Here is a 17,500-nt window from a genome sequence, read left to right as displayed (position 1 = left end):
CAAAGTATTATTATTATTATTATTATTATTATTATTATCATTAGTATATGAAGGTAGGAGACCCTCTCTCAAACATGTTTTGTTAAAGATGATGGCAGCATCAGTGGAATTGATTTTATATATGGTCTTTTCAATTCTTCTTATTATTCTCTTCTCATCAGGGCTGATATTTGCTAATAGCTGGACGATGTTCATATCTCGGTTAATATTATTATTATTATTATTATTAATTTATTATGATTATTATTATTTATTATTATTATTATTATTATTATTTATTATTATTATTATTATCATAAGCGTCTGCTTATTGATACTGAAATATTGTTTGTAATTTAAAGGCGGATTTCATTCCAAATTTTGTATAAGTTGCGTTTATTTTTGCTTTACTTACGTGGTAAATTTTCCCTCTTCCAAAGGAAAAATCCTTTAAAAAATAACAGTAGAATTTTAAACGGGAAAATATAAAATAAATGATCATTATTCACAATAAACAAATAAGATGACTTCAGCTTGTCGAAGACATGGCACGTAGTACTTAGGAATGGATAAATATATATATATATATATATATATATATATATATATATATATATATATATGTATATATACACACACACGCACTACATATATATTTATATATATATATATATATGTATATTATATATATCTATATATCTATCTATATATATATATATATATATATATATATATATATATATATATAGATATATAGATATATATATATAGATATATATATATATATATATATATATATATATATATATATATTAAATGACAAAATAATAAACATAACCACCATTACAGATCATTAAAAACTATTTTTTTCGGTCTTTATTTCATACCTGGCATCTGAAACTGAATTTTATTTTATTCCACTTGATAAGATGATGAGGACGCAATGTTTCCTACAAGTAAAAACTTTCACCTTAACTTTGTGAATCAGCATCCTCAGTAGAGGCAGATGGCAGAAGGAGTCGTTAATATGAAACAGATGTTTTCATAATTATTCACTATTTTCTTTCATGTTATTTGGGGAAAGGAGGGATGATGAAGAGGGAGTTGGGAGAGGAGGAAGAGAGAGGGGGAGGGGAGGAGGGATGCTAACCATCCGGTTCACTACTATAGCCTCTTTGGGGTGAGGATGTTAACCAAACGCCTTTTCCCGTCTTGGTTACGGCCACCGCAGTTGACCAACTACCAGGTCTTCATACGCACATTTCTTAGTCTATCACATACGCAATGGGCTTTAAGGAATCGTGCCTAAATCGGCTCTTTTCGCCCGGAATCGAATCCTTTTTTTTTTTTTTTTTTTTTTTTAAACATTCAAGTTTATGTTTACGTTTCTCAAAGGTCATTGGCGGTTATTTTGACATTCAAGTATAAATCTTTCATTATCTTTATGTTCCCCTTTCATAGATGATTGAAAAATTTACTCTTATTTCTTGATATATTCATTTTTGCTGCCGATAAATTTGGTAAATTAATGGCGTTATGTAACAGTACATACAAAATAGAAAAATTTGAAATAATATTTTCTATTTATCATTTTGTCGTCATTTTTGATGGATTTTTCTACGAAAAAGATGAAAAATGTTTCATACGAATAAAGCGAAACGACATGAAACTTTAATACATAATATAAAACAAATTCCGCATTTAAATTGCAAACGATATTTCATTAGAACTATTAGACTTATTAGTAAGCAGACGCGACTCTAAATGATATTATCCAAACAATCAGTTCATTGATGAGGAATGAAGTTTTCGAGAACAATTGGGTGATTACGCTTTTGTTTCAAAGACTCTCGCCTGCTGAGAGAGAGAGAGAGAGAGAGAGAGAGAGAGAGAGAGAGAGAGAGAGAGAGAGAGAGGCCCCACAATGATGGTGTGTATATTTTTGCACAGAGGGAAAAACATACGAACAGGTAGACGTTTGGAACCTTCTGTGATACAAGATTTTCTTTGCAAATATAAAGGGGAAGAGATAAAATACTCGTAGTAATAATGAGAGAGATAGAGAGAGAGAGAGAGAGAGAGAGATTGCCTTGCATACTTTGGTACACATTGTGCACTATGAAAGTATGGCAATAGACAGGGATAGACAGACAGACATACATACATACAGAGAGAGAGAGAGAGAGAGAGAGAGAGAGAGAGAGAGAGAGAGAGAACAAAATAACAGTGACACAGGCAGAAAGATAAATAAAGTAAAATTGAGGGTGAGAAAAAAAAAAGAGAGTAATTCCAAGAATGTTTTAAACATAATAACGCAATTTCACTTTACGCAAGACCAAAAAAAAAAAAAAAAAAAAAAAAAAACCCAAATGCTTCTGTGTCTGATTTAATTCCCCGGTGCCGTTGCACATCAATAATTCCGATGATAAACCGTTTTCCACTTTCTTAAGCTCAGTGCATTAAGCATCAACCGCATAAAACATGAAATTCGTGTGAATAAATATTAGCGATTTGTGACCAACGTCGCCTGGGGGAAAACTCTGGTCCGCGAATCATTTACAGATCGCTCACAGGAATTTAGTCAGCGCGCGGAACCGCACCCAGAGGTAGAGGTAGCCGCTAAACATGGCTACGCCCAAGATGTGTCAGTCAGTCATCAGAGACGAAGACAAGAAAAAAAAAAAGAAAGACGATAATTGAGGCCAAATGCGGCTCAAAACAAGGTGTTGCTGCATTCGCGATTTATTGGCGAACTTTCATTCCTGGCTAATGGAAGATAAGCACCGCTGTGTGTTTGAGTGGCTCTAGTTCTATAACTGGTATTTATTTATTTATTTATTTATTTATTTAAAGGTATCGTCTTCCCTTTACCCAAAGGCCGCAGTTTTTCTACACACATAACACTTTTGTTAATCAGAGGGCAGTGATTTACACTAAGCATGACCTTCCTTTTATCAAAAGGCAGTGATATGGGTCAAGATACTGGGCTCAATTGCTAAAAGGAATTCATTTACACTAAGCATAACCTCCCTTTATCACAAGGAAGCATAACCGATGGCTCTTTATCAAAATGTAGTAATTTGCGTTAAGAAATAGGCTTTCCCTCTATCCAAAGGCAGTAACTTGCTTCAAGCCTCACTTTTCCTTTATTAAAAGGCAGTATTTTGCGTCAAGGTTACCTTCACGTATTAAAACACAGCAATTTACATCAAGCTTTACCTTTCCTTTAACAAAAGGCTGCACTCTTCGTTAAAGTACACCCTACCCTTTATCAAAAGGAAGTAATTTACATCAATTATAACCTCTTCTTTCTCAAAAGGGAGTAATCTGCGTTGAGCAAAACATTAACTATTGTTAAGAAACAGTCATTTACGCTTAGCATAAACCCCCGTGGTTAGAAATTCATTTCTCGAATTAATGTGGTTCGGATCCCACAATAAGCTGTAGGTCCCGTTGCTTAGTAACCATTTGGTTCCTAGCCACGTAAAAAAAAATCTACTCCTTCGGGCCAGTGGTCTGGTTAAACTAAGATATACTTAACTTTTCAAAAGGCAGTAATCGCCAGAAGCATAATCTCCCCTTATCAAAATGAATAGACCATGCATCTTTATCAAAAGGCGTCAAGAAATAAACGTCCCTTCATCAAAAGACAGTAATTTACTCTAAACAAAGCCCTCACCACAAGGCAGATTAGTAATTGACCACCAAGAATAAGTTCTCCTTTATCAAGAACCAGTAATTCACACAACGCGCAACCTCTTCTTTATCAAAAAGAAGAGATTTAAACAAAGCATTCCCTCTTTTTCAATAATATCGATCATTTACGAAAGCATAACACGATATTTTTTGTCGAATCCTATAACCTTCCTCTTATTTGGAAGCAAGATGAACTCCTGGTCTCATCTATAACGTGATGCAAATGAAGGTTATTAAAATAATTCCATCTCTGATTCAGAAAAATGTGTATCTCGCGTCTACATATATATATATATATATATATATATATATATACATATATATATATATGTATATATATATATATATATATATATATATGTAGACGCGAGATACACATTTTTCTGAATCAGAGATGGAATTATTTTGATAACCTTCATTTGCATCACGTTATAGATGAGACCAGGAGTTCATCTTGCTTCCAAATAAGAGGAAGGTTATAGGATTCGACAAAAAATATCGTGTTATGCTTTCGTAAATGATCGATATTATTGAAAAAGAGGGAATGCTTTGTTTAAATCTCTTCTTTTTGATAAAGAAGAGGTTGCGCGTTGTGTGAATTGCTGGTATATATATATATATATTATATATATATATATATATATATTATATATATATATATATATATGTATTATGTATGTATGTATGTATGTATATATATCACAAAACGTTCGCGTGATATCAGATTTGTAGGTTCGCCATAAGAAGGAGAAGCGATTCAGTGGCGTGGTCGGTATGGTGTTTGCGTACCACCTCGGTGGCCGCGAGTTCGATTCTCGGACATTCCACTGAGGTGTGAGAGATGTCTATTCCTGGTGATAGAAGTTCACTCTCGACGTGGTTCGGAAGTCACGTAAAGCCGTTGGTCCCGTTGCTGAATAACCACTGGTTCCGTGCAACGTAAAAACACTATACAAACAAACAAACAAACATGAGGAGAAAATGAAAAACCAAGTACCGAGTACTTTCGCGTAATTGCTAGACATTTTCAAGGTACAATGAACAGAGTGAGAAAAGTTTTGTACATAAGAAAACTTTACATAAGAAAAAGAAGAAAATCACCTAAAAGCAAAACACCAATTAGAATAATTTTTCTTATGAACAATAATTATCTTACTTCGCTTATTGGGACCTTGAAAATGTGTAGGTATTACGAGAAAGTATCGGTACTTAGTTTTTCATTTTCACTTCCTTGTGGAGAACCTGCATATATATATATATATATATATATAATATATATATATAGATATTAATATATATATTTTATATAATAAATAAATTATATAATATATAATACATTTTATATTTCGTTTGTTATTCCAACATAGGAAAATGAAAAAAAGGTAATATCTCAGAAAATGCCCAACAGTTTCGCGTCCTCCAATGGACCTCTAAACCGCTCCAAGAAGAGGTCCCATTGGAGGGACGGAAAACTGTTGGGCATTTTCTGGAGAATTATACCTTTTTTCATTTTCCTATGTGGAATACAACTGAATTACTATATCTTCGTGCCTAAGAAGATTACCAGTACATATATATATATATATATATATAATATATATTATATCTATATATATATATATATATATATATATATATATACGTATATATATACATATATAATATATATATATATATATATATATATATATATATATATATATTACACACATATACAGGCCACTTTCACCAGTTATACATTTATTTGCAATAATCATAACAACGTCATCGTACCGTCATTTTGTATTTCGTAGATGGCCATGAGACGATATAAAGAAAATTACTTCCATGACTCCTATGAAATCACCTATTTCGAAATCGGGACTTAATTGTTCATTATTTCACTGATTAAATCCAGTACCTTAAGTGAAATACCAAAACAGAGACAAATAAATAATAAAAGACAAAGAAGAGGGAGCAGGAACACCTAAAAACAGAAGAAGAAGAAGAGAAAACGAGACAATTAAAAAATGGAGACCTCCCTCCACGCAAAACAAGGACGAAGTAAATAAGTAAGAATGCGCACATACTTACGTACGTCCATCCGTAACTTCTTGTCCCAAAATTACAGAGATTTAGGGTAGTTAGCCACTGGAGATGGATACTAATTCTCACGTCCTTGAAGTGGGCGGATCGTCTGGAGTTCCAGTCGCTGATTTTGCACCTTGATTCATCGGATAATATTACTGGGAATAGTGGACGTTACTCTGAAAGTATGTTAATGACTTCAACTTCATTTGCAAGAAGAGAAGATTAAAGTTAAACATGGCCAGGGTAAAGTCATGCTGCTAGGATGAAAGAAGGGGCGAGTCAGAGAACACGTTAGCTAAAATAGGTAGCCGGATGTGTTCATACGATTAGAGGGAAACTTGAAGTGTCTATGCAAATTATGGGTGGAATGCGCTAGGTGATTGTTGATCCGACTCTCCGCTATGGAAGTGAAGTGTGGATGTTGAATGTGAATGAAAGAAAGATGGTGGAAGATATAGAGATGAAATTATCGTCGGAGTATTTGTGGCATAAGAAATCCTGAAAGCGTGGGGAATGTGGAGATACGTAGAAAGAGTGATAAAAGCATATGTGGAAAATGGATAAGTGTTTTAAGGGTACTGGAGAATCGGAAAGAACTCAGCTTGGAAGCGAGAGTGCATAAGAAATATATAGGTGAATGGCAGAGTTTGTATGGGGGGTTCGACACGCTGCTGGTGAGCCTTCTGTTTAGAAGTATGAGGCAGCTAATTCTGTGGAATTTTCCGGCACAGGGGGCTCATCCATGATTCAGCAGTTTCATTACGAATGTGGAAGTGATCACTGTCTTCCTTTGCTTTGGAGCTAACCTCTGACAAGATAACAGGGTTTATGTTGAACATTATAATAATTCTAATAATGATAACAATTATTCTGAATTAACAGTAATACCATATGCTTAGAATTATTCTCGCAATCATTATTATCTCCAAAACCTTGGAGGTAAACTAATAAAGGACAGTGGAAGAATAATTTCATCATAATAATTCATGGAATTATTTTGTGACTAAATAGCATGCATCATACATTAAACAATCTCTATGTCATTATCCTTTGTAGATAATAAGAAAAACTGTCTTTCCCTCCACTGCCAAGCTTTAGAACCTCCTCCCTGCTCCCATGCTCCCGTTCTTCATAAGCTTCCATCATTCAAGAAGTTGGTCTTGCTTACTTTCACGTCTCTCTTATCACATCTCCGTTCCCGTTGTCTCGGCTTAACAAACTCGTTAGATTTTTCATTACGTTATGATGATGATGATGATGATGATGATGATGATGATGATGATGATGATGATGATGATGATGATGATGATGATGATGATGATGATTATTATTAGATGACAGTCTAAAAAAGGAAGACCTCGGAGATATTGAGAATATGGACAGCGAAAGTGAAGGGGTACGTATTATTATTATTATTATTGATAAAGGCCTTGTTCCACTTTTCTCCTTCCTTGTTTTTTGTTGCACAATTTCCTTTTTCGTTTTAATCTTTATATATATATATATATATATATATATATATATATATATATATATATATATATATTTAAAGATGAAAACGAAAGGAAACTGTGCAACAAACAAACAAGGAAGGGAAAAAGGGGAGCAAGGCCTTCATCGATAATAATAATAATAATAATAATAATAATAATAATATATATATTATATATATAATATATATAATATATAATATATATATATATATATATATATATATTATACATAATATGTATGTATGTACGTATGCGTGTCTGTGTATGTGCTACATAAAAAGACGCTAGCAAACGCTTTCCTCATCAATATTGCAAGAAGAAAATAAAAACGTTCTTGAAAGATCCGAGCATTGACATTCCCGCTCAACCTGCTTAGGTGATTACAACCTATAAAGCGCCTGCGGCCAGGACGAGAAACCGCGAGATTTCGCGCCATCATGTGAAAGATTTTTTTCTCTGCAATATTCTCTCAACGCCCTGCATTTTAGACATCTTTTTTTTTCACTTGTTCTTTTTGGCCTGGTCAATTTTAGGTGTGCGGCATCCTTTAGACTTTTTTTAAGTAATATATTAAGTAAACAGCCGTGGTCAGTTCTAGAATAGGAGCGGTTGTGGAAGTGTTTTCTGTGAAACTACGTAATTAAGAAGATGGTCAGTGGGTATTGTTTCTCATTTTTCAATGACTGAATCTTAAAAGGTGATACTTGATGAATAGCTGATGAATGGGGGTACATAAACACACACACACACACACACACACACACACACACATATATATATATATATATATATATATATTATAGAAAACATATGTATCTATATGTGTTTGTGCGTCTGTATGTGGTTTGTGCCTGCGCGTGTGTGCATGAGCGATAGTCCTCTTAAAAAGTGACTAGGAACGTTGCTTAACAACAGAGGTATTCAAATCCAGAGAGAGGCAGGAAAATTCTTGGTTTATTACATTACAACTTACTTCACATGTGTGGAAGTAAAATATTCATTAGGTAAAAGTAAAATAGTAATAATTCGAAAGCATTGGGACACAGCCAAGGTCAAGAAGGGTCTGCGGGTATCAATATATATATATATATATATATATATATATATATATATATATATATTATATATATACTATAATGGACCTCAAACCAGCGGCCAGTGTCTGCCACCTGTAAGATTCGACTGACCACCAAGTACCCAATTTACTGCTTAGATCAACAGTCCCACTATGACATATGGTCCTTATTACCTCTCGAGAGATCAAGGCTTGCAGACTACAAATGAGAGAGAGAGAGAGAGAGAGTGAGAGATCAACACGGAGGAAATGCTGTAATACAATTTAGCATTTTGTAAAGCCTCTTGTAATAGAAGCATCCTTCGATCCGGTAAGTTCTCGTTTGTTTACCTATACGTTGGCAACCAACCTTGACAAGCATTTGTGCAATCAACCGCGAAGCCAATAACGACTCACGAAATCGGACACGGGAGGGGGAAGTTGCCAACGCGTTTATTTTGATGAGGAATAAAGACTGAATCCTATTAGCCTTACTTAGTTTATGTACGCTTAGAGTAGGCTATCTAAGCTTACTTTAATTTAAACTGGCATGGAAAATGTTTAGCTGATAGAAAGTTATTAAGGTTACGAAAGCATCGAGTTGTATCTAAGCTTATTTTAACACTACATACCAAATGTCAGTCAAAGTAGCTAATCCAAGACTAACTTAAATTTAGCAACGCTTTGGTCAACCTAGCGTAACTTAATTAGTATAAATCAAATAGTACCAAATGGAAGATGAAAAGAGCAAACGCGCCTGCTCTGTGATAATAATGATATCCAAAGGATACTATTGAGATATTGGCCCAGCTAATCCAGAAGAGAGTGACATTTGAATGACTATGGGTAGAAGGAGAATCAAGATTAGTACCACAAAGTAAAGTCATTTAATGCCCGCACTTTTCTAGACTGAAGACTAAATTGTATTCTTTTGTGGGTAGATGATATGACAACAGACACTGGCTGTGTTTGTGTTTGCGGATTCGAAAAGTAAAACTGTTGTAGCATAAAAACAATATAAGGTAAAATATGTTTGACTTAAGTAACTCATATTTCAAATGCAATACTTCACTGCTTTAAAAAAAAAATAATGAAGAGAAGAGACAATTACGGAAACGACTGAAAGACTGGAAGAATTTTGTTCACTAAAGCCTTCTTTGATTGAAGAATGATTGTGCCATATACTACTTGTGTCATGAAAAGTTATCAGCTATGTAATTGAAAGTATATATATATATATATATATATATATATATATATATATATATATATATACTATATATATATTATATATATATATATACGTATATGCATGTGTTTTCGTTGGTGCGTTAGCAAATGTACAAACGACTATGTAATAAACGAAGTTGCATGTAACTAGTTTACCTTTCAAATATAAGGTTAGCTTATTTCGAGCACGTTATGGATACAAAGCTCATTAGTTCGTGGGGGCGTCGTGAGAGAAAGTGAGAGGGGGTATGTCGTGAGAGAGAGAGAGAGAGAGAGAGAGAGAGAGAGAGAGAGAGAGAGAGAGAGAGAGAGAGAGAGAGAGAGAACTAAGTTTTACATTTTCTTCAATAGACCTAATCTCCATTTTCTTTAATCGTCTTCAAGGGTAACTCATGCAAAGTCACAATACATCGTTCATGGCTGAGACTGCTTAGTTATTTACATTATTATTTGATAAAATGCAACTCATACTTTTTGACACGACAGCATCGATGCACAGAATGCAAACTTGAAGAGTATTTTACAGATATTGAAAGACTAGGTAGTAACTTATAAATTCCTAAAACTATCAGTCCAGGTCTAGAACCTTGCAGAACTGCTGTACGATGGACACACCTATAAGAAATTTGTCCTATCTTCAACTTATACATCTCACTATTGATGCTATCTGTTAAAGACTAATCACACCTTACCTTCAAGGGCTTCACAGGCTCTCTTCCTCTTTCTATTTTAAATACAGACAACCTGTAATGTATCCAAATAAAGCAATTATCATTGGTAATTAATTTTCTTGTATAATAGAAAAAGAAAATTAATACTAATTTTATTGATTTTCATGCGATTCATTTCTGGATTTCAGTGTTTCAAAAGTAGGTGTGTTTGCTGTTCAGAAAATTCAGATTTGATAGTGAACAACCACTTTGATAAAACGGTTTGTCATGCATAGGTTAGTTATGTAACCCAGGCCAACGGTACAGACAAAATGAAGGTGTTCCAAATATATATATATATATATATATATATATATATATATATATATATACATATATATATATATATATATATATATATATATATATATATACATATATATAGTTAATGTGTGCGTTTACGAGTATCGTCCAAGGTTGCCAAAAATAACTTCCCATACCTTGTCAATGTTAACTTCATTTATCAATCAATGACTCAATTCTTTATGGATATATAATAACCATCGATTTCGTAATTATTTTACCATCATCGTCTAATCTGTTCGTCCCCCGATCTTCACTCCTAATGGACCCTAAATCTTATATTCAAGAATCCCTAATGTTATTTTGATAGCATAATTTCCACCAAAAATGTTATTTTTCAAAACATTAGATAACATTTAGTTCATCTGTGTACAAAACGTTTATCTTATTAAAGATTAATCGCTCTAAATCGCCATTCAATTATACATTTTCAATTTTGTTTGTATGGTGTTTTTACGTTGCATGGATCCAGTGGTTATTCAGCAATGGGACCAACGGCTTTACGTGACTTCCGAACCACGTCGAGAGTGAACTTCTGTCACCAGAAATACACATCTCTCACTCCTCAATGGAATGGCCGAGAATCGAACCCGCGACCACCGAGGTGAGAAGCAAACACCAAACCTTTTATCACAATGCCTTAAGCAAGCAATTATGAACACAGCATCTACCATATCTCGCATCTCTGTCGTCTTCTCCAAGGTCAGAAACTACGTTTCTTTACCACCTCATTTCACTTGCTTCCTTCAGGCTGGGCTAGATAAAGGTCAAGGTTGCTCGCTCCACAGGGCTTTGTTTGTTTGTATGGGGTTTTTACGTTGCATGGAACCAGTGGTTATTCAGCAACGGGACCAACGGCTTTACGTGACTTCTGAACCACGTCGAGAGTGAACTTCTATCACCAGAAATACACATCGCTCACTCCTCAATGGAATGGCCGAGAATCGAACCCGCGACCACCGAGGTGGAACGCAAACACTATACCAACCACGCCACTGAGGCGCTATAGGGATCTGCAATAAAGATATATTCATTTTACTTTCTCGAAGTATGCGTATCAATATCATAGGTTTATTTTCAACTCTGAATTGGGATTTTAATCAATTTTAAAACCACTTTTATTTTTTTTAATCTTAACAGTTTTGGATGATTGTAAGTTAATGGCAGATTTGAAACTGCTTAATTAACCACGTTGGATGGTCAAAGATAAGGTTATTAATTTACGTTGCTTTTGTTTCAAGTATTTTTTCATGACAATCCCTTTTAATATCTACCCTACACTAAAATGAAAGGGAAGTATGCCAATGATGTAAGCATACATAATACAACGTATATAAACCAGATGTTGTTTGCGTTGCTGACGATGGACATATCAGGATTATCTTTCTGTCTTGAACAGGAAAGAGTGTAACCATAAGTTTTGCAATATTAGGAAACCTTTTTTTTCGCTTTTTCATGTATTTCATATCAAAATGGGCAGAAAATCGTTCCCTTTTTGCATTTTCTCAGAAGGGTTCTTAAAGTACATAGATAGGCAGTGATGGTTAAGTGAGTTAAGGTGTATTTTATTAGATTTATTTAACAAACAATGTTTATTTTCTTCTTGTCAAAATTTGTTGTCTTACAAGTCGGTCTGAGCTTTACTACAGAATTCAGATTCTGCATTTCAGCCGACTTCAAACATCACAAAGGCTAAATACCTTTCATATCTACCTACAAGAGTTACAGAACTACATATAGGTTGCTGTACAAAAATATATACATATAGGCTTCAAGGAGAGTCAGGGTATGACTATGCAAACTGACCCTGAGAGAAGCAGATTAACTCATGTCAAAAAAGTTTCACAAGAAAGAGAGTAGATTACTCTAGATGCTGAGTATAGAGCACGACTAATTCCTATGCCATATCAGCGCTTTAGGTAGCTCTATGATTCTTAATAACTAATTTATCTGACAACACAAGCTATACAGATGCTTTGTAGTAAAAAAAAAAAGGACTAGAATGACAACTGACTGGGGTGAATGATCACGAGAACTTGCAAAGAAGTTTCAGCTTCATGTCAGCGTTTTTAAGTTCGTCAGCAAGTGATGGCAGTATAATTGTCCTGTCTCAGTTCCAAAGATGATCATCTAAAAGTTCGAATAATCAGTGATGGCTAGAATCACTGACTAAGAATCTTTCTAAATTTTCTCTTTATTTAATACGGAAAGTCCAGAGGAACGAGCATCTTGATGCCCTTACATACCCTTGGCCTGAAGGGAAAATGAAAGAGAATTACAAGAAACACAAAGATCAAAATTACACTACTAAAGGCCGCCACTAACGTTTATTTATAACTGTGTAGTTATGCCTGCATAGTTGGACTATGCGGTCAAAACTGAACCTACGAACGTTCAGTTTTGCCTACATAGGTCAACTGTGCAGACATAGCTGAAGTTTATTAGTTCAGTTTTGTCTGCACAGTCCGACTGTGTAGGCATAACTGCGCAATTATAACTGAACGTTAGTGACGGCCTTAACCAGCAGAAAAGGGGAGACACTCACCAAACTGAGTAATCCGAAAATAGTCGACCCCAAAGAAGAAACTCTGTCATATGGTGGCCCACTTATACCCCTCACAAAGGCTATGAGGCTAAGTAGTCCTCTGTCATAATCAATCTTCTCAGTGTTCTGGGGGGCCTGAAGAAAGGATGGCCTGTCAAGATGTTTGGAGGGCGAAACAGGGTCTTCGTAACGTCAAAATTGGTCAGTGCCATCAAGTCATCCGCCGTGAGTGAATGTTCTGAATAGCCGGAGTCTGCACTGTCGACAGAGGCGATATAAACAGAAAGATCCTCTCCTTCTTCCAGCATCCGGCTGGCCACGAGAAGCCCTCGGTCTAGCATCTTCAATCCTGATTCTCTTGCAGGATGAGGGGCTAAGTGGGGTATTCCTTTTACTGCCGGAGAGCTCGCATGATAGGAAGGTTTGGGAGAGATGGTCTGCGAGCTGTATCCTGTCTGGTGAGGGACGCCGTAGTGACCACTTAAGGCTTGAGCTGAAGGTTTTCTCAGTTCATGGGCAGTGGTTTTGGCAGCTCCCAGAACTGGAACTTTTGAGTCAGCATTGTATTTAGGCGGAGGAGGATAGCCATACATTTCTGATGGCGGGACACGAGGCTGAGTTGTTGCGTAGGTGTTTTGAGCGTAGGACGGAGCACTTTTCATGGAAGGGTGATCATAAGAATATCCGGACCCGTCACTTGAATGTTGATTAGATTTTCCCGGAACAACGTGCTTCTGTTCAACTACTAATGGTAATCTTTTCACTGAAAAATTAGATTTTATTTCTTCTTTATAGGGATGTCTCGTTGCGCCTTGAGATTTCAGAAGTGCAGCAGAATGTTGAGAGCTCTGACTCTTGGCTGCTAAAGGCGCCTGGTAATTGGATACAGGTAAGCTGGTATACGAGTGATCAGCTATATTCTGCGCTACAGATTTCAGTATGATGGGATGCAATGGATGGATCGAGGGTTTGCTTAATGCAACTTCTCCTAAACGGCCGACACGACTCGCGTCATGATCGCCAACCTTGGCTAGGTGATTCTTGTACCCATCCACACCTATCTGCAAATGTCCGTCGGGATGTTTATTGGGCTCGTGAGGATACACGAAGTAATAACTGAACTGGTGTCCACCGTCGTAAGTTATTGTGGGGAAGTAGCCGTTTTCGTCCGCGTAGTAACTGACGGTTTGAGTCCGTCATCAGGAAGCAGCAGCGAATACATCCCTTCGGCTTTGCCTCTCTGTCGCGTTTCCTTGAAGCTCTTGTAGGCAGCTCTCTTGGCACGACGTAACCGGTTCACCTAGAAAGAAAAATAACAGTAAGGAAAGAAACTAGAAAGAAAAGTAAAAGTAAGGAATGCTACTGGAAAGAAAAATAAAAGTAAGGAATGCGGATAGAAAGAAAAATAAAAGTAAGGAATGCGACTGGAAAGAAAAATAATAGTAAGGAATGCAACTGGAAAGAAAAGAAAAGTAAGGAATGCAACTAGAAAGAAAAATTAAAGTAACAAATGCAACTAGAAAGAAAAATAAAAGTAAGGAATGCTACTGGAAAGAAAAATAAAAGTAAGGAATGCAACTGGAAAGAAAAATAAAAGTAAGGAATGCAACTGGAAAGAAAAATAAAAGTAAGGAATGCAACTGGAAAGAAAAATAAAAGTAAGGAATGCAACTGGAAAGGAAAATAAAAGAAAAATAGTAAAAGAATGCAACTAGAAAGAAAAATAAAAGTAAGAAATGCCACTAGAAAGAAAAATAAAAGTAAGGAATGCAACTAGAAAGAAAAATAAAAGTAAGGAATGCGACTGGAGAGAAAAATGAAAGTAAGGAATGCAACTAGAAAGGAAAATAAAAGTAAGGAATGCAACTAGAAAGGAAAATAAAAGTAATGAATGCAACTAGAAAGAAAAATAAAAGTAACGAATGCAACTGGAAGAAAAATAAAAGTAACGAATGCAACTAAAAAGAAAAATAAAAGTAACGAATACAACTAGAAAGAAATATAAAAGTAAGGAATGCGACTGGAGAGAAAAATGAAAGTAAGGAATGCAAATAGAAAGGAAAATAAAAGGAATGCAACTGGAAAGAAAAATGAAAGGGTATCCATTTTATTACCTTTCATCTAATAGTGTATTTCCTGAGGAATATAGCATGGAATGGAATATAGAATTTTGACCTACGGCCAAGCGCTAGTACCCATGAGGTCATTCAGAGCTGAAAGCGAATTTGGTGGTTGAAAGATTTTAAGAGTATAACAGGAGGAAAACCTCAAAGCAGTTGCACTATGAAACAATTGTCAGGAGAGGAAGGAAAGTAAGATGGAAGAAAGGGAATATGAACGGAGGTATAGACTAAGGAATGAAAGGAGTTGAAGCTAGGAGCCGAAGGGACGCTGCAAAGAGCCTTTAATGCCTACAGTGTACCGCAAGAGGTGCACTGAAGGCTCTACCCCCCTACGAGAGTGATTTTCCTGAGTGAGAAAAATGAAACAAAATAGGTTCACGTCTTCGACATGAACGGAAAATGGGAGTAAAATTGCCAGGGTAAAATAGATATCGGCGTTCAGAGGTGAGTACGGGCTGCAACTAGAAAGAAAAATTAAATGGTATATGTACATACTTCAGTAGATTTCATTAAGAACAATTTTTTAAGCGTCAAACAGTTGAAAAAAAAAATGCGTTATGTGGTTCAGCTATGTACGAAAAATGAGAGAAAATAGCGATGGATATTTGCTTTGATGTCTTCATCTATCATCGAATGCAATTAAGAGAATGCTTCTGACCCTGTGCTGACGGCGGGAAGAGTCAAGTAAGTAAAAATACTACAAATGACAGGTCATTGACAGCTAAGGAGGTGAGACAGCAAAGAAGAGTTTTGTATTTTCTTTAATTTGACAAGTCCTGAATGTTAATGATGTCAGTGTCGCGAGAAGTTGACGTAACAAGAAAACCAATATACATTTATGACAGAAACGCAAATAATAAAGGATATTAATGTCGTTAAAGTTTTTTTTTTATCAATAATACTTATACAAATCTCGGAATCATGATTATCATTCTGATCGTTACCATCCCTACAACTGCTATCATTTTCATTACTACTACGTGTAATACATCTGCATCTTTCTTAATCTTATTAGTATCACTCCATCATCAATATTATTATCGTCACTACTACTGCTATCATTTTCATTACTAGTACGTGTAGTAATACAGTTGCCTTTTTCTTAATATTTTTAGTATCACTCCATCATCAATATTATTATTATTACTACTATTGCTATCATTTTCATTAGTACTACGTGTAATACATCTACAACTGTCTTAATATTACCATTATCACTCCATCATCCATGTTACTATCATTACTACTACTGCCTGCTGTGACTTTCATTACTATCAGTACATCTGCAACTTTCATAATATTATTATGTCAATCCATCATTAATGTTATTATCATTACTACTACTGCTGCGATTTTCATTACCATCAATACATCTGGAACTTTCATATTATTATTATTATTAGTCACTCTACTTTCATTGCCATTATTATCATCATCATTACCGGTATCACTTTCATTACTGCATTTTTATTATTATTGCTATGATTTGCTGGAAGAAGAATTTCATTAATACAGGTTTTATTGAAAATAATTACTATTTCAGCCGCGCTTAATTTGTATAGAAGTTTCTCTATTCTTCTTATTACCGACTTTTCTTCTGTACTCAAACTAGCTATTTAGACGCCAAATGTTGGATTTGACAAATCCCACGTTTTCACATGAATCCCCAATTTGGCATTTTAATAACCAACTTGAGTGCAGAAGAAAAGTCAATAATAAGAAGAATAGAGAAACCTGCATACAAAATAAACGGGGCTGAATTGCCATTATTATTATTATTATTATTTTTATTATCATTATTATTATTATTATTATTATTATTATTATTATTATTATTATTATTATTATTGGAGAAACAAATCCACAGTTATGCAAAATGTACATATATTTATTTTGACTCCTGTTATGTTCAGATTGATAAGGGGAACCGAACAGATTCCCGAAAGCTATCCTTGCTGTTTTTAAATTTAAATATATGTACATTTACATAACTGTGGATTTGTTTCTCCATTTGAAGCCTCGTGCTACTATGAGGATTTTTTAATTATTATTATTATTAATTTATCACTCCGCCCAAACCGACAGCAATATAACGACTCATTTTTTTTTCGACGACGCGAGAGCCTTGGAGACCTGCAACAAGATATTCTTAGCCACGACGCAAAAACAGGGAAAGGAAATGACTGCTGCCGAAAGTAAAACCAGGTGATTAGTCGGATTCCCGCCTTCAACGACCCCCAAGGAACAATAAGACACTCGGGGTCACAATAATAATCAGCGCGCATGCGTTTCGTAAA

At 35.0% G+C, this 17,500-nt stretch overlaps 1 protein-coding gene across 2 annotated transcripts in view; it reads right to left on the bottom strand.

Annotated features, from left to right (window-relative positions):
- Positions 1 to 12,079: 12,079 nt before the first annotated feature.
- Positions 12,080 to 17,500, bottom strand: part of LOC135203133 (uncharacterized) — an 18,448-nt gene continuing 13,027 nt past the window's right edge. For both annotated transcript variants that reach the window (XM_064232787.1, XM_064232786.1), the window contains exon 3: positions 12,080 to 14,380. In XM_064232787.1, the coding sequence (XP_064088857.1) occupies positions 13,161 to 13,742 (582 nt within the window). In that variant the 5' untranslated portion in view covers positions 13,743 to 14,380 and the 3' untranslated portion in view covers positions 12,080 to 13,160. The remainder of the gene's footprint in view (positions 14,381 to 17,500) is intronic.

This window comes from Macrobrachium nipponense, chromosome 33, assembly GCF_015104395.2.
Source record: "Macrobrachium nipponense isolate FS-2020 chromosome 33, ASM1510439v2, whole genome shotgun sequence".
Lineage (NCBI taxonomy): Eukaryota > Metazoa > Arthropoda > Malacostraca > Decapoda > Palaemonidae > Macrobrachium > Macrobrachium nipponense.
This window is presented reverse-complemented; position numbering and strand designations above follow the sequence as displayed.